The 24,634-nt window shown below is 41.0% G+C and overlaps 1 protein-coding gene and 1 long non-coding RNA gene across 7 annotated transcripts in view; one reads left to right on the top strand and one right to left on the bottom strand.

Annotated features, from left to right (window-relative positions):
* The window catches only part of ACADSB (acyl-CoA dehydrogenase short/branched chain), a 46,966-nt gene that overhangs the window by 17,513 nt on the left and 4,819 nt on the right, over positions 1-24,634 (bottom strand). For 2 of the 5 annotated variants that reach the window (XM_078346711.1, XM_035269377.3), the window contains exons 2-3: positions 4,247-4,406; positions 1,172-1,272 (exon numbers count right to left, since the gene is read on the bottom strand). In XM_078346711.1, coding sequence (XP_078202837.1) covers positions 1,172-1,272; positions 4,247-4,406 — 261 coding nt within the window. Of the gene's footprint in view, positions 1-1,171; positions 1,273-4,246; positions 4,407-10,599; positions 10,818-21,247; positions 21,343-24,634 lie in introns of those variants that run through there. The other 3 variants (XM_078346712.1, XM_078346714.1, XM_078346713.1) reach the window with 3 other exon arrangements.
* LOC128929355 (uncharacterized) lies at positions 13,170-18,272 on the top strand. Of its 2 annotated transcripts, XR_008475718.2 has the most exons (3): positions 13,170-13,290; positions 13,469-13,581; positions 13,905-18,272. It is a non-coding gene; the product is annotated as an uncharacterized LOC128929355 (long non-coding RNA). The 2 variants fall into 2 exon arrangements; XR_013525170.1 differs by having other exon boundaries at positions 13,170-13,581.

Below are 24,634 nucleotides of genomic sequence, written 5' to 3'. Positions count from 1 at the left end.
TGCAGACAGCCCTGCTGCAGGAGCGAGCGCTGCGGGGGGAGACCTCACACGGTGAAACTGAGACTGCTCCCAGAAGCCTGCAGAGTCTGCAAGCAATAAAAATAAAACCTGGCTGAGGAATGGACTCACAGAATCCATCTGTTCTCCACATCGGCCGCCTGTTTGACCAGTACAGCTCCACATAAGATTCCATTTTCCCAAGAGTTTGACTGCTAAAAGAAAGATGGAAGAATCGCTACTCCACACAATATTTAAAAAGCTGGTTGCTTTAAAACAGAAAGAAATAAAACTATCTAACTAAGTGGCAATGGTAATTTTTCAAACGGGATGGCAGACAAGATTTAGGTCAATGGCTCTGAATAGCAGCCACTTGTTCTGGGACATCTTTAGTATTAAAAATAAAAAAAAATAAATATTTCATACCTCTGGAGAAGTGAGAAATGATGAGTGCGGTGATTTTTAAAATGTTCTTCTAGAAGCCTCTATGCTAATAGCCTCTCCCCCTACCCACAGTGAGAGCAGTTTTACTTGTATCTGTTTCGTATGGTGTACTGCCATTAAAGAGCTGTGTGACTTGGAAAGATGGGAATCTGTCACCTGGTTAATGTGGAATTCGTGTATCACCTCTGCTTCTAAGGTTATCACTTATACAGGGATTCAGGCAGACTATGAACTACACTATGAAGTTTTACTCTCTGAAGTAGGGTTTCTTCACAGTGGCATTGGGTTGGATAATTCTTTGTCGTGGCACTTGTCCTGTGCACTGTGGGACGTTAAGCAGCATCCCGTGTGTCTATCCTACTTGATGCCAGTAGCATGCCTCAGCTGTGGCAGCCAAACACGTCTCTAGACAATGCCCAATGTCCCCTGGAGGGAAAAACTGGCCCCAGTTGAGAACTACTGATCTAAAGATACAAATAAGTCATCATCCAAACCTTTCCTTAACATGCACAGTATTTCTAATTTAAAATGTTAATTCCATTTTTAAAAACTTTTAAGTACATAAACATTAAGGAGGATTTCAATCTAAAAAAGAACACAGATAATTTTGACTGGGAAATGAAAGGTTCATTATGCTATCATTATCGTCCCTCAATTTTAAAATATGCATATATTTTAACCCTAAGATGTTTTTATAAAAGCTTGAAACGGGAAGAATTACAAAATATACCCCTTGTTGAAATAATCCTTGTATTACTGATTTCTCCATTTTTGAATTTTCATCCATGGTTGAAACCAAAGGTGCAAGTCGTTCTTGAGCAAATTTTTTAACTAAAGGAAAAAAGAATTACTGGTAAGTCTGTGTTCAAGTGACAGCCACATTAATAAAGATGATAATAGCTCCTGGTTTGCTGACAACATTTTACATTTTAACTAATAAGTTAAAATATACACAGGTACCCTTCTTATACTTTTAAAATAGAATTTATGAAGTCTTCTTTTTCACATAGAAAGGTGTAGTTCCCCATATCCCTTTGTAACTCTTGATGACATTACAAAGTAAATGATGTAGGTAGATGGTGCAAAAACAAACAGTAAAGAAAGCGCAAAATGAAAAATGAAAGCCATGCTCTGCTCTACCCAAAGGTAACTAATTTTAAATTTATCATGCATTCTTTCTGAAAACTTTTCTTTGAAAATCATTTATACTTACCTGTACACACACACACACACACACACACACAGGAATCATAAGATACATATTTGTGTGTGCCTTGTTTCCCCATCTATATCTTGATGATCTTTCTATGTCAGCATATCCCATCTAACCTGGTCCTTTGAATAACTGCGTGGTCATATGGAACAGGGTTTCTCCACCCTGGCACTGTTGACATTTTGGAGCCGGTGGCTCTTTGTTGTGGGGCCATCCTGTGTACCACAGGATGTTGGGCAGCATCCCTGGCTGCCACCCCACTAGCTGCCAGGAGCATCTCCCACTTCTAAGTTGTGGCAATCAAAAATGTCTCTAAAGATTGCTAAATGTCCCCTGGTGGCAAACTTGCCCAGTTGAAAACCACTGTTTCATGTGTTAATGTTTTAAGACTTAGATGCATCTAGAATTCATTTTGATGAAAATGCCTTCTTAAGTTTGCTACCATGAGAGAAGGCAACCGGGCTAAACTGACACAGTTCAGGGCAGGCCGGCTTCCTTGCTTCATTTCTGCACAAGCAACTCCCTCTGTATAGAATCTCTTGCTTCCGCTTGCCCAGCCAGCCAACTGCACTTTGTCCTTTATGGGACAGCTCAAGCTCCGCACTGTCAGGAAGCCTTTCCTGACTGCTTCCTTAGCCCACTTCTGTCATGCCTAGCAAATTGTAGGTGCCCTCTGCTTTGCTCTCCAAACACCTCCATGATATGTACTGTGTTATTCTGAAACGATTTCCTTTATTTGACTGTCTTTGCCACTAGACTCTGAGTTCCTTAAAAGCAGTGATTGTTTTCTTGCCCATCTTTGTTGCTTCTGTACTTAGGCTAGGTGGGTACTAAAGAAATAAATACGAGTGACTAAAGACAGAGAACAAGATGCTCTAAGCAAATTCTTTGATTTATGTAAACTATTTGACCACTCACCCTGTTTTTCCTTACACATCCCAAACTCACTTCCCTGAGACCATACCTAAAAGGTGAGGGAGCAAAGGAAAAGAAATTTACTAGCTGGGTGCGGTGGCTCACGCCTGTAATACCAGCACTTTGGGAGGCCAAGGTTTGTGGATCACCTGAGATCAGAAGTTTGAGACCAGCCTGGTAAACATGGTGAAACCCCATCTCTACTAAAAATACAAAATTAGCCAAGCATGGTGGCGTGTGTCTGTAATCCCAGCTATTTGGGAGGCTGAGGCAGGAGAATCGCTTGAACCAGGGAGGCAGAGGTTGCAGTGAGCCGAGATCATGCCACTGCACTCCAGCCTGGCAAAAGAGTAAAACTGCATCTCAAAGAAAGAAAAAAAAGAAAGAGAAAAGAAACTTACTTATTATGACAGACATAATTCTAAGACAGCACCAAGATTCCCAGCCGCTGGTGTATATATGTACTCTCTCAGTCATCATTCAGTCAAAACATGAATCTAAGTGCTGCTGTGAAGGGATTTTACAGGTACAGTTAGGCTCCCAAATCAGCCGACCTTAAAACAGGGAGATCACAGTTTGTGGGCATGACCTAATCAGGTGAGCCCTTAAAAAAAGATGAGGCTCTTTCTGGTGAAACAGGTTGTAAGAATGAGAGACATCTGATGTGGGGAGAGCTACTGGTTTTGAAGATGGAGGGAGCCACAAGGCAAGGAATACAGAGGCCTCCAGGAGTTGGGGACAACCTCTGGCTGACAGCCAGCAGGGCAAAAGGACCTCAGGCTTGCAATTGTGAGGAACTGCATACTGACACACCCATGGGAGCTTGGAAGGCTCCTGAGCTCTGGATGAAAACTCAGCCCAACTGACACACTGATGTTGGCCTTCTGAGACCCTGAGCCTGGACTTGCTCTAGCTGGACTTCTGACTTACAGAACTGTGAGCCACTACATGGGTGTTGTTTTAAGCTGTTAAGTTTGTAGTGATGCAATACCTGGCGTTAGAAAACAAATACACCTATCATCCATCTTCTCCAAGAACAATATTCTGATGTTCTGCTACAGCTTTTAAAATATATCATAATTTTACACCCACATCTATTCCTATAAATAAATGAATGCAAACTGCTTTAAGGTTTAGTGGCATATAACTTCTGCTTCTTCATTCAGGCTCCCTGTTTCAACCACAGGCATAGATAAAGGCAAAATTTAAATTCCACAGAAAGTATGAAAACCCACTATCTAAAGAAAAGTGGAACAGATATGTACTTCTAACTCTGCAAGGCTATACAAGAAACTGATAACAAGGTGGCAAGAACTGGGGAACTAGAGAACAGAGTCTTCATTTTTAACCATAAAAGCTTTTATTTTGTTGTTTTAATCTTGGATATGCATTGCTTTTCTTCAAAAAGAATTTATGTCAAAAAAACTACATTCACAAATTTAGATGAACATATCTTTCAAACAAGTTGTATGTGACTTCATATTGTAGATACAGTTCATGACCAGAGAAATAATAAGGTGACGTTTTTCCAGCTATTCAGGAGGCTGAAGCAGGAGGATAGCTTGAGCCCAGAGGTGAGGCTGCAGTGAGCCACGATTGTGCCACTACGCCCCAGCCTAGCGGACAGAGTGAGACTGTGTTTGGGTTAAAAAAGGTGACGCTGATAAATTTACTTACCCAAACTCTTTATCATCGTTTCCTCATCTGTAAATGTTTGCAGTGAAACAAAGGGCACTCCATTATTTGTTGTATTGAGTAGAGCTTCTGACCCAGAAGATCTGGGGACATGAGGAGGAATCTTCCAAGAAGACAAGCAAGTTGGGAAATTTCTTCTTAGCTGTAGGAACAGCCCCCATTAATAGGGGGAACATAGACACACACCAAAGACAGGTACTCGAATGTCATTTTCTTTGAGAATAACTTTATAATGTTATTTTGAGAACCCATTCTTATATTTCATGTCACCAAAATAAGGAAACTTAACCTAGTGCATTTTAAAATTCAGTTTTTTAAACATAACACAAACTAGTTTGTTAACATGATGTAATACCTTCTTTATCCAGCAATGAGCTGCTTTAAATCAATGAATTTCCCAGATAATTAACTTTTACCAATCAAGGAGACAGAACCTTCTCGACAGAATTCATCCTCCAATATATTTCACATTTCACTGACATTTTACATAGGGACACTGGAACTGTAACACCACTGATGTCTAAGACTGACCATGGTCAAGACTATTCTCCTGTGAGGGCACAGAGCTACCTGCCCTGCCCTGAGTGGGCCAGGCAGCTGGGCTTTTGTAATTTCCAAGGCTAATTTTTTTTTCAGCATCTTGCCGGCAGCATAAAGGTTAAGAAAATAGGCTCTGAAGTCTGAAAGAACTAGTTTCAAATCCTAGCTTCTGATATTTAAATAATGTGATCTTGGGCAAGTGATATTTAACCTCTCAGTTAAAACCTCTGAGAGTCTTAGCTTCCTTACCTGTAAAATGCAGGTACCAACCTCTTAGAGTTTTGTGAGGATTAGTAAGACCATCCATAAAAAGGCTTAGCATGTAGTAAGAGCTCAATACACCGTAATGACGATTTCTACCACAACTGCTAAGAACATAGAAGTGGAGGTGGTCATCACAGAAAAAGCAGTAGTAATGATCTAGTTAAACTGCAGCCATCATTGATTGCCATGAACGTGCCTTCCTGCTGCAATGTCTCAAATCCTTTAACAAATGCAGTAACATGCTGAAATACGTTTTCTCAATAGTTTTGATTATACACTGAAAAGCCAAGAAAAGGAGAAACTGTGAACAAGGGTCACTATGTTTGAAACCACTGTCAACCTTTGCTGCATACTGGCCGATCTTTGCAACTACGTGCCTGGGAGCAGAAATCCTCTGCTCTGGATTCACCTGGAAAGAAGAAACACTGGCCAGTCAGAATAAAAGTGTTATGTGTCTCAATTTGCCTAGCTAATTGTTTTGTTTTCAGAAGCAGGAGTTGGTTTAGGGCAAAGTTGCATGAAACATTTTTTCTCATTAAAGACAGAGTTGGGACAGGAAAACTTTGGGCTAGAAAGGAGGAAAAAGAGGACGTAAGGCATTTTCTTCTTGGTGAGATGAATAGGAAGAACTAAAAAGAAGGGCAAAGGAGAAGTGAGGTAAGACTCGAAGTGCAAAGGGGCTCAAGAAGGGGAGGAATACTGCTAGCAGCAGCAGGAGAGAATGCTCAGTGGCAGCTGGCACAAGAAAGAAGGAAACGGAGAAAGAACGGAAATTGGAGAAGGAAGAGAGGTAAGCATGGGGACCAAGTCTGCTCACGGGCTGGTGGTGGAGCCTTGAATGGGGTTCTGGATATATATTTGAATGAATGAAAGAATGAGCCAACTAGTGTTCTCCACAAAATGCTCATGAAACTTACCTATTACATTTCAAAAGCTATAACACATTGCCCACATTTCTCATTTCTAAGGGAGATTACTTACTTCACTAAACCCATGACAGAATTCTGGGTGTCTGTTAGTTAATATATCACCTTTGTACCTAAGTGTACCTTTAAAAGAAAGCTCACTACTGAGAAATTTAAGTCAGTAGATCTGGTTTTTAAATTTCTATTAAAAATTATTCTATTCTATTAAAAATTCTATTCTATTCTCTTTTAAATTCATACCTATTTTTCCCACTGACACAACTATGAGCCCCTTGGTTTCAATATTGCCACTGACAAAGTATGGGACCATTCAAAACATAGCAGCGATTTTATATTCATAGACACGATAACAGAGACAACTGTACTTTAAAAGGTAAGAAATGGTATACAATCACAGGGCAAGATTATTGAAGATGCTCTTCATAAAATATAGTGACTATATGTTAAGTGAATGGAATCCATTTTTAACCAAAGCATTGAGAGATATTACCCATCAGTTTTTGGCAGAAAAAAATTTCCATTTATTAATACTATGACAGTCTTTAATAAAGGGAACTTTCCTTTTCCTTGTCACTGACTGCACAGCCTGAGGCTCCGATGTTGATTTTCTTATGTCCCCTGCCCCTCGGTGTTGACCTCAGCCTTTGCAGCTTTGGTGTCCACTCCATCAAAATGATTTTCCACAGTTATAACCCATTGCACCACATCATCACATTTTTTTGTACAGAACAGCAATTGCTACTTGAATGGAATAATGGTTATTTATGCCTTGCCAAATACTTTCCAGAGCTTGAGTCTCATCTGTTTCTTACTCAACTGACCAGAGTTCTGGTGCACTTAGAGGCGTTGATGATCAAACCTGGGCCTCTGTGGACAGAACAATAAAGCCCATGAACTTGGATGGGGGTAAAATTACATACTTATTTCATTAACCTCTAACTAAAAATACAGCATTTCCTTCTATTATTAATGTAGGCAACAAGTTACAATAGTCTTAGCAGTCTCTGTGACTCTGCCATCAAAAGAAATTACAGATACTTTTATATCACATTAATTTGGTGCAAATATCTTGAAATATTATTTGTGCTCTTCACTACTTCAAATTCACAGCAGTTATCAAAACTACTGCCAGATCTCATTTCACTAACAAATACACATTACTATATCACAATTAAAATGTATTTTTATATCTAGCATCTTTGGGGAAAAAATAAAAATATTTTTATAACTGTTTTATTATAATTGATTTCCTTTGCAACCCTATATATCATATGCATTTTAAATCATTGAGAAAAGGTCTACGAACTTGACTACATTGTTGTTTACTCTTATTCAAGACACAAAGAAGGTTAAGAACTCCTGACTGTGGAATGTTCTGGTAAAGGCTCTTTTGCTAAACTCGGTTAGCAAAAGAACTGAGTTAGTTCCCTTCCTCCATTATGCTCCAGCATAATGAAGTATTGTTCTGAACATTCTTAAAGTGCTTCAAACCTAGCTTTCACAACATATGAAAGGCAAAGGAAGACGTATCAGAGATGTTGTGCTGTCTCCTACGGAAGCTTCTCCCCGACTACTTGACCCTTCAGAGTTAGTAAAGGTTGTGGGGAGAAAGAAGAAATATTTTTTTCTTTTTTTTTTTTTTTGAGACAGAGTCTCGCTCTGTCACCCATGCTGGAATGCAATGGTACGATCTTGGTTCACTGCAACCTTGGCCTTCCAGGTTCAAGTGATTCTCATGCCTCAGCCTCCTAAGTAGATAGGATTCCAGGTGTGCACCACCACACCCAGCTATTTTTTTCTATTTTTAGTAGAGATGGGGGTTCATTGTGTTGGCCAGGGTGGTCTCGAACTTCTGACCTCAAGTGATCTGCCCACCTCAGCCTCCCAAAGTGCTAGGATTACTGGCATGAGCCACTGCACCCAGCCAGAAAAGAGAAATTCTTATACTCTGTGGGTTGAGTGTATAAATCACTGTTGCCGTCACTTTGGACAATTAAGTGATAGTAAACATAAGGACAGATGCTATGGTTTGCATGTGTCCCCTTCAAAATTCAGATGTTGAAATTTAATGTCCTAGTATTGAGAGGTGGGGCCTTTAAGAGGTGATTAGGTTATAAGAGCTCCTCCTTGGGAATAAGACCAAGGCCCTTATAAAAGAGGCTTCACACAGCATTGGACCAGGCCCTTCCGTTCTGCTAAGGAGGATGTATGAGGAAAGCCTCCCCCAGACAACTGAACCTGCCTGTGTCTGGATCTCGGAGTTCCCATCGTCCAGAACTTTGAGAAATGAATTTCTTTTCTTTATAAGTACCCAATCTATGGTATTCTGTTACAGCAGCACAAAGTGAACTAAAACAACATATTTACACTAAGGCCCAGAAATTTTACTTCAGTTCACATATACAAATAGACGTGCAAAAGATGCAGTGATTTCTATAAAGGCAAAAAACTAAATATCCAATTATCTGTCAACAAAGCAATGCATAAATTGTAGTATATTGACACAACAGAATATCATACAGCAGTTAAAGGGAACTAGGGAGCTACGTGGATCAGCAAGGACAAATCTTGAAAATATAGTATAGAGTTAAAGAGGCAATTTGCGAGAGGATTTGTTCAGGATGACAGCATTTATGTACACGTTAAAACACCAAATGATAGTATATATTCTTATGAGTACACAAAGATATAGTAAAAGTTTAAAAACACAAACAGGAAGCATACAGACGGTGGTTACATCTGAGGAGAGGGTGGAAGCATGGGTTTTGTGTTAGCATTGTTTTATTTCTTTTTTTCGCCTCTCTCTTTTTTTTTGAGACAGAATCTTGCTCTATCACCCAGGCTGTAGTGCAGTGGTGCGGTTTCAGCTCACTGCAAACTCCACCTCCTGGGTTTAAGTGATTCTCGTGCCTTAGCCTCCAAGTAGCTGTGACTACAGGCATGTGCCTCCATGTCCGGCTAATTTTTGTATTTTTAGTAGAAATGGGGTTTTGTTATGTTAGCCAGGCTGGTTTCAAACTCCTGGGCTCAAGCAATCTACTCACCTTGGCTTCCCAAAGTGATGGGATGACAGGCATGAGCCACCATGCCCTGGCTGTTTTATTTCTTTAAAAAAATCTGTAGTATTGCTTCACTTGACTAACCTTTAAAACAAATCTGTAGCAAAGGTGGGTTGTATGTATATGAGTACCAGTTATATTGTTTTTTGCACTTTTCTGTAAATTAGAAATATTTAACAAGAAAAAACTTTAAGAAATTTTACAAAGTTTTTTCTTTCTCTTTTAGAAAGAGATGGGCTCTTGCTATATTGCCCAGGCTGGCCTTGAACTTCTGGCCTCAAGTGATCCTCCCAGCTCAGTCTTCCAAAGTGCTGATATTACAGTTGTGAGCCATTATGCCCAGCAAAAATTTTAAGACTTAAAAGTATGTACAATTGCCTGAACCATGTATGCTTTGGCATTTCATTATTTTATTTTATTTTTTTGAGATAGGGTCTTGCTCTGTCACCCAGGATGGAGTGTAGTGATCCCCCTGGACTCAAGTGATCCTCCCACTCTACCCTTCTGACTGGCTGTGACTTCAGGTGTGTGCCACCATGCCCAGCTAATTTGTTAACTTTTTGTAGAGACAGTGTCTTGCTATGTTACCCAGGCTAGTTTCAAACTCTTGGCTTCAAGTGATCCTTCTGCCTTGGCCTCCCAAAGTGCTGGGATTATAGGCCTGAGCTACCATATCCAGCCTGTTTTCAAAGGGATTCAAAGTAGGCTTGCTTTTAAAAGCTAGAAGTAAGGCCGGGCGCGGTGGCTCACGAGGTCAAGATATTGAGACCATCCTGGTCAACATGGTGAAACCCTGTCTCTACTAAAAATACAAAAAATTAGCTGGGCATGGTGGCGCGTGCCTGTAGTCCCAGCTACTCGGGAGGCGGAGGCAAGAGAATTGCTTGAACCCAGGAGACGGAGGTTGCGGTGAGCTGAGATCGTGCCATTGCACTCCAGCCTGGGTAACAAGAGTGAAACTCTGTCTCAAAATAAGTAAATAAATAAATAAATAAAATAAAAGCTAGAAGTAGGTTTTAGATAATGTGCTCATTATGACACAGAAAAAATTTAAGGATAAGATCCTAACTGCTGAATGTTGTTACAATAATTAAACTACTTTATTATGGTAACATTTACCAACTAATCTATTAGTGTCTGAGAATGAATGTCCCTGAGATTTAAATCAGTGTGTAGCCTCACCAGACCAATCTGATTCCGTTTTTATATAACAAAATGGTGAGTTGTTTTTCAGTTGCCATGGACCTCAGGTCACATAAAACTGGGCATACCCAGATGAATCAAGCATGCAACCATAGAGGGAACTTGCCCTAAGTGCTTGAACTGAGGAGTGAGGACTTAATTATCATAAGTGGACAGGATCAAGGATCTAATCAGATGAGCTCTAGGGTCATACCCTATCAGGATCTGGTCAGACATGCCTCCTGGCATCACTTCACTGCAGAATCCAGTCAGATCACACCCCATTACCCATGCCTATAAAACCTGACCCAGCCTCCAGCTCAGGGAGACACTGTTGTGGGAATTATCCTGGTGTTCTCCTTACCTGTTACAAGTAATAAAATCCCCTTGCTAAATCCTCCTTGGTTGTGGATATTGGATTGATATTTGCCAAGGAACCATATACAACCCTTGTGTGGGAACAAAGGGTTACCATTTTGGCTGCTGGATTAATCTGTTTTCACATTGCTGATAAGACATAGCGGAGACTGGGAAGCAAAGAGGTTTAATTGGACTTACAGTTCCACATGGCTGGGGAGGCCTCTACATCATGGCGGCAGCAAGAGAAAATGAGAAAGAAGGAAAAGTGGAAACTGCTGATAAACCCATTAGATCTCGTGAGACTTATTCATCATCACAAGAATAGCATGAGAGAGACCGGCCCTCACGATTCATTCAATTACTTTCCCCTGGGTCACTCCCACAACAGGTAGGAATTCTAGGAGACATAATTCAAGTTGAGATTTGGGTGCAGACACAGCCAAATCACATCAGCTGCATAGCTGTATCACTTGGCGAGCTTAAAAAACAGCTATCCTAGCCACAGCATTTAAGATTGTAATTCAGTAGATTCTGCCCTGGGCATCCCTATTGCTACAAAGCTCCCCAGGTCATTCTAATGTGCAGCTTGGGCTGGAATTTGTGGTTTATATGTATGACTTTGGAAACCATCTTGTAACTTTAAAAACCAAACCACTCACTTACGGCTAAGAGTTCAAGTAATGATCTCTGAACGTGCCTCCCCCATGACAACCCATCTCCAGCTGGCTTTAACATTTTTCTTCTAGTTTTAATAGGTAACATACAAACAAGCCTCAGAAAAGCTCTGTTACACGTCCCCATCCAGCCCCATAGGCAGCCTTTTTAAATTAGTTTCTTACATATCCTTCTGGTGTTCTCTTAAAACAAATATAAGCAAATAGCAATATATTCTTATTTTTCTCCCAGTCCTTTAAAAAATATAGCATACTATGCATCCTATTCTGTGCCTTCCTTTTTTTTTTTTCATTTAGCAACATATTCAAGAGATCTTTGCCTATTAGGCCATAAAGAGCCTTTTCACTCCTCTTTAACATTTAAATAGGACAGGGCACGCCTGTAATTCCAGCACTTTGGGAGGTCAAGGCGGCCTATGACAAGGTCAGAAGTTTGAGACCAGGCTGACCAACATGGTGAAACTTCGTCTCTGCTAAAAATACAAAAATTTAGCAGGGAGTAGTGGTATGCACCTGTAATCCCAGCTACTCAGGAGGCTGAGCCAGAATTGCTTGAACCCAGGAGGTGGAGGTTGCAGTGAGCCTAGATCGCGCCACTGCACTCCAGCCTGGGCAACACACCTCAAAAAAACAAAAAAAAAAGAGGAATCACCACACTGTCTTCCACATGGTTGAACTAATTTACACTCCCACCAGCAGTGTAAAAGTGTTCCTATTAATGGCTACTATTAATGTCTGATTTTGCTGTTCATATGTTAGAGCCTACTCTGAATAAGAGTTAGTGTTCAAAAAGAAAGAAAGAAAAGAAGGAAGGGGAGGGGAGGAAAGAGAAAAAAGAAACAGGAAAGAAGGAAGGAAGGGAGAAAGTGAGGGAGGGAGGAGAAAGGGAGAGATACAAAGAAAAAGCAAAAAAAGTTAAGAGAAACAAAGAGAGAAAGAGAAAGCAAGCAAGCAAGCAAGCAAGAAAGAAAAGAAAAGAAAGAACTTGTGATGTTCATGACTTGCTGGTAAATAGCAGAGCCCACAATTTAAACCTACAGACTTACCTTAGAGTCTGTGTACTTAATCACTCTGATATGCGAGTTCCTATAGAATGTGGTATTTGATAGAAAAAAGCAGCATGCAGTAGTCAGAAACAATAGTTGAGGCTTGCATAGCCTCACATGGGTAGATGCCTTACAAATAATGTTGTTTTAAAAGATATGGGAAAAAGGAGGTGTTTTGCACAGCTGAAATAAACAGATCATCAAAGTATGATGTCACAAATCACACACCTTAATGTCTGTCTCCTCCAAAATTCATGTTGAAATCTAACTGCCACTTAACAGTATTAAGAAGTGAGATCTTTTAAAAGTGATTAGGCCATGAGGGTTCCACCCTTATGAGTGGGCTTAATGCCATTATAAAAGTACAAGTTTGACCTGATTTTGCCTCTTTTTTCTTCTACCTTTCACCATGTGAGGACATGGTGTTCCCTTGCTTATGTGTCTATGAACCATAAAAGTGGAAAAGGGGTCTGTTGTGGACAATTATGGGATATAATTTTATTTTCAAAGGATTTTGCAGCCAGCATTATACATGGATAACTTATACTTTGATAGATAAAAGATGAAGGCCCAGTGTAGGTGAGGAACTTTAATGGTATATACGATGCCTCATAATCAGTCAGAAACAGAATACTGGTTCACTCCTCTTAACCTACATCATAGGTTAAACAGAACATTGCCAGGAGGCCTTTACTATTCTACAAGGGCATCATTTGTTCAGTCCTTTTTCCATAGTTTGGAGTAAAAGAAGCCATGATTAGAAATGTATCCCTCATGATAGGCTCTAGAGCAGATTCCACTGTGAAGGCTATTGTTACACAACAGACTCTAAGTTCTCTCGTGAAGGTTATGATACAATTGTCTGAACAGAGAAGTATCTGTGCAGCTGTGGCATTTGTGGCCTATGGAGAAATACATCAAATGAAGATTATAGAGATTCAGTGGTAGAAGATTAAGAAGAGATTGCTTAGTCGAGTAAGTAGACTCTCTATCTAGCTCATTCTTTGATCTATTTGATTTTAGGTGGTTTGGTTTATGGGGACCCTGGGTAAGCAGCATGCTCCAAACTCTTGGTATTATCTTCCCAATAGTCATAACGATAGTCTCCCTGGTGCACTCTATTCTCTGAAAGGTTTTCAATGTTTGCACACAGTCATCTCCAGAGTGTCAAATGGTCTCTCGTCAACTGCAATGAAAAGAGCTGAAAGAAATGTGTGACACTGTAACCTATGAATGACATGCTGAGACTGGAAACCCAAGATCATGGTAACTGTGAGTGGCGTTAAGGCCCTAAGTTTTGGTCACACTCTCATGTGGGAACCTGACCAAAAAGGGAATTTTTTTAAAAACGAAATTCTGGGAGGCCATTGTTTTGGACTGAACTTAAGTGCTAGGCCCCAACAGACCAAACCAAACCAAAATGGAGTGGCTTGTGCTAAGACTTTAAGGAAACACATAGATCCTAGAACAGACCAGGTTTTGTTTTTCTCCTGCAAATCTCTGTAACAAACATTCCTGACAGCATAAGTATCCACCCACTGAAGTTCCCTTTAAATCTTTTAAGAAAATTCATTTTCTTTCACCTATAGATCATTAAGCTTCAGAGGATCATGCAACAAGGGCTCTTGCCAGTTCCAGGTGAAGACACCACTGGCCATCAAGAAGCTACCCTGTCTCCACTAGACAGAGCAGGGGAGAGTTCCCTGATCCCAAGAAGCAGTTACAGAAGGAAGACCATTGGTCTCTCTGTCTCCCATAAAAATGTATGGGGATCAAGTCTCTCAGGGGGGAAATGAGGCAGGAAATAGGGTCTGGAAGCAGGGAACTTAAGGACTTCTTAGAACTAAATTAAATGGAAAAAACCCAACCTTCTAAGCCCACATAAGTAATTTTATAACTCTACTTCAGCTATGGCAGGAAACGTCCTCTTCATTTGCCTGGGGTGTATACCAAGTAAATAACTTTGCAAACTCACTTCATCCTCTTCATTTACATAGGGCATACACGAAGTAATCAATGAGAAATCTCTAAAGGGTAATTAAACACCAGAAAATTCTGTAACTGGGGCCCTTGAGTCGCTTGCTTGGGCTTGCTCCTACCACATGGAAGGTGCTTTCATTTTCAATGAATCTCTGCTTTTGTTGCTTCATTCTTTCCTTGCTTTGTGTGTTTTGTCCAATTCTTTGTTCAAAACACCAAAAACCTGGACACCCTCCATCGGTAACAAGACCACAGCTGCATGCCAACACACCCACCTACGTTTTTGTATTTTTTGTAGATACAGGGTTTCATTCTGTTGCCCTGGCTGGCCTCAACAGTGCCTGGACTGCTTCAACTTTTATGTAACAAAGTTGTGAGTTTTTCAGTTTTTTGGATTCCCAGGTTGAAGGTCACTTAACCTGTGCATGCCCAGATGAACCACGTTTGCAAACAAGTGGGCGTCTAAGTGCTCGCAGTGAGGAGCAGGAGTGGAATTAAGAACAGACACTGCATGCCAAGGTCCAGAATCCAATCAAATTGAGCTCTGGCAATACCCAATGGCAGGATCCAGATCAGGCCTCCTGGCATCACCACATCGCAAGATTCAATCAGATGGTTAGGATTGAAGAGTTCCTCTTCAAAGGTTTCACATACTTGCCCTTTGTTTTATTCTGTTAGTAATCTTTCTTATCTGATGGACCACGCTTGTAACTGACCCACACCACCCTGCTTTAAGTCCTTAGGTATAAACAGTTAACTTCCTAGTTCTTTGTCCTATAGGGATATCTGTACCCAACATCCCTCCCTTATTTAGAAAAATTGCTAAATCTAGTTAATTGGAATAACTTTAGATTGCGTGGCCTGACCCCAGCCAACAGAGGGAGGACATAGAAACAGGGACTGTGTTAGGAATAAAAACCCCTGCTTTCCTTTGTTCAGTGTGCTCTTGCCACTGTCCTGGATGGACGAAGTCCCACTCTGCAGAAGTCAACTTGCCTTGCTAAGGAATCCTTTGTTTGACTGCTGGTTTTGTGACCCTGAGCTCTTATTTCCAACAAGGTCACACCTTGCTTACCCTATGCTTACAAAATTTCCAACCACCAGTTCAAGGAGACAGATTTGAGACTTTCCTCTTATTTCCTTGCCAGTCAACTGGCAAGAAGACTTTTCTTTTCTCTAAAAAGTTGGTACATGGTATCACATTCTATGTACATTGGCCAATGAGCCCATAGATTGCTGAGAAACAGTGGCATCCAGCTTTTAAGTAAAATGACCTTCCTTACCCTAGGATAATAAAGGTATTTGTCCATGTTGGTTTTTAGTACTTTTATGTACTTATTTTTTATATTTAATGTGCATGTTTATACTTGCAAAAGATAATGGACATATGAACAATTTTTTTCCGAAATTATCTTATGACTTAAGGTCCATGAAGATCATGGAGTGATTCTAGGGCCAGATAATTAGTGTTTCTCCTTGGGAAACAAATTTTGGTGGTATAAACATACAGTATGCTTTTGTATTGATTCAACTTTAGGCTCAAAGAAAGGCAAAATAATATTTTATGATGTAAATAAATGTGTATACTACCTAAAAGAAGGCTCTCTGAACTGTCAACTAACTGGAATATCTCGTTTTCCAATCGTGGTGGAAACTAAAGAATATTTTAAAAGTAAATTAATACTGAGATACAATTATACACCATCAATACAGCTAAAAGAATTAGTAACGACACCAAATACTGGTGTGAGCCCTGGAGGTTTACTGAAAACTCACAGAAATGAGGCAGATTGATTAATAGGTGAAAAGGCATCCGCATTTATTTAACGTGTATAAACGAGCCTTTAGAATGAAGACACAACCCCCAATGAAGTACAGAAGCTTCCATATCATCTTCAGGTTACAGGAAGAATGCAGGCTCAGAGAATGGCCCAAAACAGGTGTTAGTGGCAAGACAGATTACAGGAGGGAGAAATGAAGAGATTTGGCAAGTAAAGGTGGTCTTTTTATGTAGATGAAAACAGGTAGCATCCCTCAGAACAAATGGTAAATGTTTCTTTTCGTCCTTTTAAAGGTGTCAGACTCAGGTAATCACTCCTAGAGTTGGGAAAGGCCTAGAAGGAAAAGACATGGCTGGCTGCATTGATGAAAACTGTCTACTGAAGCAAATTTCCTCCATAAAACAGCAATGCAGGACCACTTCAGTCTGCTGGCACTGTGGCAGCCATTTCAAAATATGTCAAAGTCTATTTTGGGGTAAAATATTTTGATTTGTTGCACTGGCAAGGGAGATGAGAAAATGGATCTCTCATACATTCCTGGAAAACAGTTTAGCCATTTCTTAGAAAAAGTTTAGCTGTTTCTTATGCAATTACTATATGACTCAGCAGTTCCATTCTATTTATTCAAGAGAAGTAAGAACAGAAGTTCAAAGACCTGCACACCGATGTCCATAGCAGCTTTAGCCACAATAATAAAAAACTGGAAACAATTCAGATGTCCTTCCATGGGTGAATGGTTAAACACCTGTGGTACATCCCTATCCAAATGGGTGTGGGGATCCATTTGGAATCCCAGAGTTGGTATAATGCTTCTTTTAAGCTGAAGACATCTGAGATTCAACAAATGGAGGAAAAGCCTTCTTTTCTAGGAGCTTCCTTTATCTGACTAAAAGCAGCAACCTCTGGGAAATGAGGCTATCAGAAATTTCCTCTCCTGGGGAGTTTTTTGGCCCTGAATATGAATATGCAAATATTATCACACAATTTCTTACCACCTGTCTGTTTTCCTAAAAATCCTTTTGGTTTTTCCAAGGAGACCTATTTGTTTTTCCCATAAAAGCCCTTTCTCCCCCATCCTTTATATACCTGTTAGGTATATAAACCCTTTAACCATTTCATGAGCCAGATACTTGCTCATTATGCAAAGGAAATAAATCTTTTACTACTGTTAATCTGTCTTTCGTTATTTAATTTCTAAGCCCCAGTCATTGAACTTAAGAGGGTGGATGAAAATTTTTTTCCTTTCCCTGCAATAAATTCTATTCAACAAAAATAAAAACAAAAAACACAAAAAAAGACTGGATGATTCTATTTATCTAATATTCTTGAAGTGACAAATTTATAGAGATTAGTGTTTACCAGGGGTTAGAGACCAAGACAGGAGGTTAGGTAGGAGTTGCATGTAGTTGAAAGAAGACAAGCAACACAAGGGATCTTTGTGCTGTTGGAACTGTCTTGTGGCTTGACCGTAGCAGTGGATACACAAACGTGATAAAACTGCACAGTCCTACACACACATATACATGGAAAACTGGGAATGATTGAAAAAGGTTGGTGTATCATATTGTAAAAGTTGTCAGAATCAAAATGGAGTCACTCATGTAAAAAGAAAACACACACACAACCACAACCTTGACAAACAGAGCAAGAGAAGGCTATGAAGAAAAGAGTTCTTATGTTTGTAAGCCTGATTAAAAAAAACCATCACCAAAGACTGCAAACACCAAAATACAAAGGCCATCACAATGTTACAGAAAAAAATACTTCTGCAAGGGCTATCTGCCCCAGTAACTGCCTGTCTAACCCCAGACTGTTATTGATCTTGTGGCTAACTGGAATTATTTCAATACGGTTATGTAATCCTATGGCATATGTATTTCCATTGCAATGCTCTATTCCCAAACAAGCATCTTTTCTTTCAGAGAGCCTCTCTCTGTTACTTAGGTTGACAGTATCAGTGTCAATTTCCTGGTTGTGATATTATATAGTTTGGTAAGGTGTTACCACAGGGGCAAATCAGGTAACAAGATGAAGGATCTCTCTGTAGCTCTTTTTATAACTGCATGAGAATATGCAATTATCCGAAATGAAGTTTAAACAAATTCTTTTACCACTCCCAAAGGAAAATTAAACTACTTTATGGGCTTTAAAATTACAGGAATTGTTATGAGGATTGTGTCAAAAATTTATTAGAATATAATGAAAAAATATGGCTGGGCGCGGTGGCTCACACCTGTAATCCCAGCACTTTGGGAGGCCGAGGCGGGTGGATCACGAGGTCAAGAGATCGAGACCATCCTGGTCAACATGGTGAAACCCCGTCTCCACTAAAAATACAAAAAAAATTAGCTGGGCATGGTGGCGCGTGCCTGTAATCCCAGCTACTCAGGAGGCTGAGGCAGGAGAATTGCCTGAGCCCAGGAGGCGGAGATTGCAGTGAGCCGAGATCGCGCCATTGCACTCCAGCCTGGGTAACGAGCGAAACTCCGTCTCAAAAAAAAAAACAAAAAAAAGAATATAATGAAAAAATATTTAACACTATATTCAGCTTCAATTTTGATTTCCTATGCCAAATTGTTTGTACCTGCTTGATATGGTTTGGCTGTGTCCCCAACCAAATCTCATCTTGAATTGTAGCTTCCATAATCCCCATGTATCATGGGACATACCCAGTGGGAGGTAACTGAATCATGGGGGTGGGTTTGTTCCCGTGTTGTTCTTGTGATAGTGAATAAGTCTCACAAGATCTGATTTTTTGTTTGTTTGTTTGTTTGTTTTAGATGGAGTCTTGCTCTGTTGCCCAGGCTGGAGCGCAGTGGCATTCTCGGCTCACTGCAACCTCTGCCTCCTGAGTTCAAACGATTCTCCTGCCTCAGCTTCCTGAGTAGTTGGGACTACAGGGGCATGTCACCACATCTGGCTAATTTTTGTATTTTTAGTTAAGAGATGGGGTTTCACTGTGTTAGCCAGGATGGTCTCGATCTCCTGACCTCAGAATCTGCCTGCCTTGGCCTCCCAAAATGTTGGGATTATAGGCATAAGCCACCGTGCCTGGCCAAGATCTGATGGTTTTATAAAGGGTAGTTCCCATGCACTTCTCTGCCACATGCTGCCATGTAAGACATACCTTTGATCCTCCTTCACCTTCCTCACCACAATTGTGGGGCCTCGCCAGCCAGGTGGAACTGTGAATCGATTAAACTTCATTTTCTTTATAAATCAACCAGGCTTAGGTATGCCTTTATTGGCAGCATGAGAATGGACTAATACAACAATGCTCTATAAAACACGTATAAGAGGTATTCCAACCAACAGCAAGTAGTAAGAGAGACTGGAAGATTCTCCAGGCTGTGTTTTAAAAATATATATAGCAGATACAGGGTTAAATGGATATGGGTAATCATGTCCACTTCCTATTACTGCCTTAGGTTAATTAACCTAATCAAAATGAGAACAGTGATTTTCATGACTTTTTATGCTCCTGGGATGTAAGTGAGGAAGGAGACCCAGGCATCTGAGATTAACTTCCCCTTTGAAATGCAGATCCACTCTGCATTTCAATAGAAGAAAAGTCTGACCAACTGGCACCTCCTGATTCACCTTCCGTAGGTGGCAGGCTTGGTCTTGGGGAAACTCTCTGGAAGACAATGTTTTTACTTAAAACAATATCAAACCTAGAAACCTTTTCACATGTGATTCCTAAAACTGTAAACCCAAAGCCCTTTCATATGTGACTTCTAAGGCTGTAAACCTAAGATTCTTTCAGGTGTAATATCTAAAGTATAAGCCTATATAAAGGCAGAACCTTCCTTTGTTAAACGAGCTGAATTTGGACAAATTATTCCTCAGCTCCCGGCTGTAATAAACTCCTTCCTTCCCCATTCGGTGTTCGAGGGCTCTGTTTCCCATAGCTGTCCCTGCTACATAAGGATCAATATGGCATATATAATAGTTTAACAGGCTTATGGGACAGTATTTAATATAGCATTTGGAATGGACAGAGATGGCCCTGTTTGGAGTCAGCTGGTTGCTGGCCATGTTTTCTCCTTCAGCCTTGGGCTCTCTGTAATTGGCAGAGGCAGAGCCCTGCCAAGGCAGCCACAGCTTCCCGTACAGGGGAAGACACACAGGAACAGGAATGATGAGGGCTTATTAATGCTGTTTCTACTTCAGGGCTTACATGTTTTTTAGTAAACTATGCTCTTCAAATTTTACCTGAGAGACTGCTTCAGGCCACGATAAGAAGTGGAGGTCGAACATGCCTCATTACACCTCTCCAGTATTAACACCAACACAGACCTTTAAGTCTAATAAAAATCTTTTCAATCCATTCTCTCTGAAGTCTGGTACCTGGAGGCTTCATCTGCATGATTAAACTTTGGTCTCTACAACCTCTGATCACAACCCAGGCATTCCTTCTATTCATTAGGTTTTTAGACCAACTCAACCAATTGTCAACTAGAAAATGTTTAAATTTACCTATAGTCTGGAAGCTCCTCACAGTTTTTGTTATAGGAGTTATTAAGAAATTATTTTAGGCATGTAGAGAGGAAAAGGGGTCCATGGTAAGTTTTTGCCTCTTTTAAAGCAGCTCCAGAAACTTTCTTGTCTAGCAGGCTCTTGGAACTGAGACAGCAAGCCTACATATGCAAATATAGGCCATTAGAAACTATGTCCCGCTGGTCAGGTTAGGTGGCTCACACCTGTAATCCCAGCACTGTGAGGCAGAGGCGGGTGGATCACACGAGGTCAGGAGTGCTAGACCAGTCTGGCCAAAAATACAAAATCAGCCGGGCATGGTGGCGTATGCCTGTAATCCCAGTTACTGGGGACGTTAAGGCAGGATAATCACTTGAACCCGGAAAGTGGAGGCTGCATTGAGCCGAGATCGCACCACCGCATTCCAGCCTGGGCAACAAGAGCAAAACTTCCATCTCAAAAAAAAAAAGAAAGAAAAAGGTAAAGGAGATGGGTTTGCCTTTATTGTGACCCTGGCCAAGTCAAAAATTTCTCTTTCCCAAATTACCAGTGGACAAAAATGAAACCAGATCCTCACTTCTATTTTCAAAGAAAATTTAAAAGATAGGATTGTAAGGTCGGTTGCCTCGCCAGGAGGCCGAACATACCCACCCATTCTGTACTCGGCACCTGACTCTGCACTTGGCACCCACCTCTGCACTTGACACTGGTCTCTGCTCCCGGCACCTGGCTCTGCACTCGGCACCTTGCTCTGCACACGGTTCCCCTGGAGGGTCCCAGCTGACGCAACCCTGGCTGGCTCTTGCATCAGAAAAACCCGTTGGACAACCCGACAACCAATAGCGGCCCGCCCCGTCCCAATCCCGCTCCTCTGGAGCCAATCAGAGCACCCAGCTGTTGCTCGTTACTCATAGCCCTAAAAACCCCATGCCCCAGGAAGTCAGCAAGACTTCTCTGGCCCCTTTCCTGGACCATAGACCCTTGCCTGGGAGCTAAATAAATTGGCATTTAATTTTCTTATACCGGCCTCAGTTTCCTCATTTTAAACTCGGCAATAACTCTTACAAGGATTATTATGGAATTTAAATTTTTAAAAATCACATAATTATTTGGGTCTAACAACTTACCAGGCATTGAGAATTTCTTTGACTCACTCTCTTTTTCAGGGAAGATAGTGTAGCAGAAGCAGAAACACTTAAATAGAAGTCAAGAGACCTGAGTTCCATACCAGGGGTTGCATATTCAACACTGGCTGGCAACAGGGGTTACTAAATGGAGTAAAGGGAGCATGGACCACGTTCACAGCCTCCACACTATGCATTCCACCAGCTCCGTTATCTGGCCCTGCCATGTCTTGCACTTCTTAAAACACACTGCTTCTGCTCTCACAGGCTTGTTTTCTTTATGTGACGTAAATTCTGTATGTTTGCTTTTAAATATCCTTTTCCATCCTTTGCTCCAATTCCGAATACAGGACATGGTTGCAGGATTTCCTCCAACTGATATCCTACTAATTCTCCTTTTGCTTCTTTGCTTCTCAACATTCACCCAGGATAGTCTGAACCATACCCCAAAGGCTGACTTGTCCACTCCTGTTTCTTCAGTATCCTTCAGATGCCCCATACCCACTTATGGTTTGGCTTGAATTTACACCTCTTAAAGCAAACTAAATATGGCCTGACAAGGAAGGACTCTGTACGTCTATATTTGAGTCCTTGTGGGCTAACTGTAATCTAGCTTAGTAGGCAGACAAGATTGAAAACCTAACTTAGGAGTATGTGTTTGTAACAATAGTTGAGTCTTGGTCAATCCCAGAAGCCATACTTTAACCACTCATACACTGCTGAGTGTTAAAACTGGGTTCAAATAAGGCAATGGTCAACCTGTAACCAATTCAGTCATTCTGTAACTTACTTCCAATTTCTGTATGTCGCTTCCCTTCATTTGTCTATAAATTTGTAATGATCAAAAGGCATCCCGGGATCTCTCCAAATCTGCTGTTATTCTGGACCTGTCCAATTAAATTCCTTTAAATTTAATTTGGTCGAATTTTTCCTTTTAACATAGCTTTAGCACTGGTCCACTTTCCAGATCCATTTCTGACCAGCTTCCAAGACACTCTCAGTTGTAAGTTTTACTAACACCTACAACATGTCTAAAACAGAATTAATTATCTTCCTTCTGTCACCCTAAATTACTTTTCCTCCAGATGTCCCAACCTTTGCCTATCACTAATCTATTTCATTTAGAAAATGTGGAGTCCATCTAATTCCTCCATTTCAAGATAATTACCACAACTTCTCAAGTCTTCTTTTATTAATGTGTCTTCTTTTCTGATCATCAGTACTGTCACCCTCGTTGAGGGCCTTGTTACACTAAAAGTGAACTTGTGAAATGGTCTAAGTGAGATGTGCCTTCAGAGTCTCATGTGACGAGTTCCTTTTGCGAGTGGCTGACCATTTTATCTTGTAAATTGCAGGGCCAAAGCCCCACAGGGTTGTGGGGTGTCCCTTATTGCTGTGCTGAGGCGCTGGATCCAAGAAATAAAGAGACAAGACACAGAAGAACTGGAAAAGAGCAGCTGGGCTTGGGGGTCCACGCCACCTATGAGTGGAGACAGGTGAGGCCCCAAATGTCCAGAAGCATCTGTATTTATTGGGTACAAGGCAGGGGGAAGGGTCATGAGTGAGGTCACCTATAGGCTTAGTAATAGGGCATACATAATCACATGAGTAACAAGTGAGGGGACCACTCCATTAGGTCACCTGGACAGAGAGGTGGGCTGTGCGCAGTAGGGGACTGTGCTGTGTACAATAGTAGAGGGTCGTGTACAAGAAGGGGTCCACTCCCATTAGGTCACTGAGGCAAGGAGGTGAGCTGTGTGCATGCAACAAGTGTCATGTGCAACACTTCTTATCTGGGGCTGGCGACTTCAAAGGATCCCTTTAGAAGGATGCTGGAGACCAATGCAGTGGGAGCTGACAGAGTGTGCTGTTTTCTAAGCTATTTTATAGGAGGATGATTTGAGCCAGTACAGTAGCAAGAAAAGCTGACAGGGTGTACAGCCGCCGTGGCACGATTACACCAGAGGGGTTCTTCTCCCTTGGTTGTTCATGGGGTCTGAGGCCTGAGGCCTACTTTCTACAAGAACTGGATACAAGGTACTGCAATGCCTTTTCAGGAGGAATAACTCTTGCTCCAAGCTGGCCATGCAGCGAGTGCTGAGTGCTGCTGTCTGGGCCCTGACCTGCCATATAGCGTATGCCCTTTCAGGCAGGGGCGCTACTGCTGGGGTCATTGGTTCTTGTCCTGGTCTGGCTGTTTTTCCCACGTACTTGTTTCTGCTCTGTGACTGCTCTAGGCATTCCTCCTTCTACAAATTACTATATGATTACACAGGAGGATTATATAAATCAGCACTAAATGTGTCGGTACAGCTCAGACTACATTCGTTATATGATTATATAGAAAGGTTATATATAGAACTAAGTATGATTATACATATAAGCTAGACATAGTATGCAGTAGGTAATTTTATGATTATATAGAAAGATTATGTGGATCTAAGTATGATTATATATAAGCTAGATATAAGTAAGCAGTAAGTTATACTTCAGGCACTAATTGTGCCTGGGGTCTGCACAGCTCTCCTTCCTCGTTGCCCATGTCGGGGGTTACCCACAGTAAACTCCTTGGCAAACAGTACATCAAAATCTCAATGGCTGCTATTAAAACCTTTCAACAAAAATCTTTGAAACTGTAGATCAATTTCTATAGCCAACAAACTTGAGTATGGCAAGTAATTCAAGAAAGCTTCCTACCAGGTGATAAGGAGAAAGGCCACATCTCTCCTCCTTGATGGAATACACTGTTATACAGAGACGTCCACACCCGTGGTTCTCAGTCTGGTTATTTCGCCCCCAGGGGACATTTGGCTATAGATGGAGACATTTTGGGTTGTCACAGTTCAGGGATGCTATTGGCCTCTTGTAAGGAGAGGCCAGGAATGCTGTTAAACATATTACAAAACACGGGAAACCTGGTCTAGCCCTTAGGGAGAAGGAACCAAGACATGGTTG

This window comes from Callithrix jacchus, chromosome 12 (genome assembly GCF_049354715.1).
Source record: "Callithrix jacchus isolate 240 chromosome 12, calJac240_pri, whole genome shotgun sequence".
Lineage (NCBI taxonomy): Eukaryota > Metazoa > Chordata > Mammalia > Primates > Cebidae > Callithrix > Callithrix jacchus.
The sequence above is the reverse complement of the archived record's forward strand: the minus strand, read 5'-3'. Positions and strand labels throughout refer to the sequence as shown.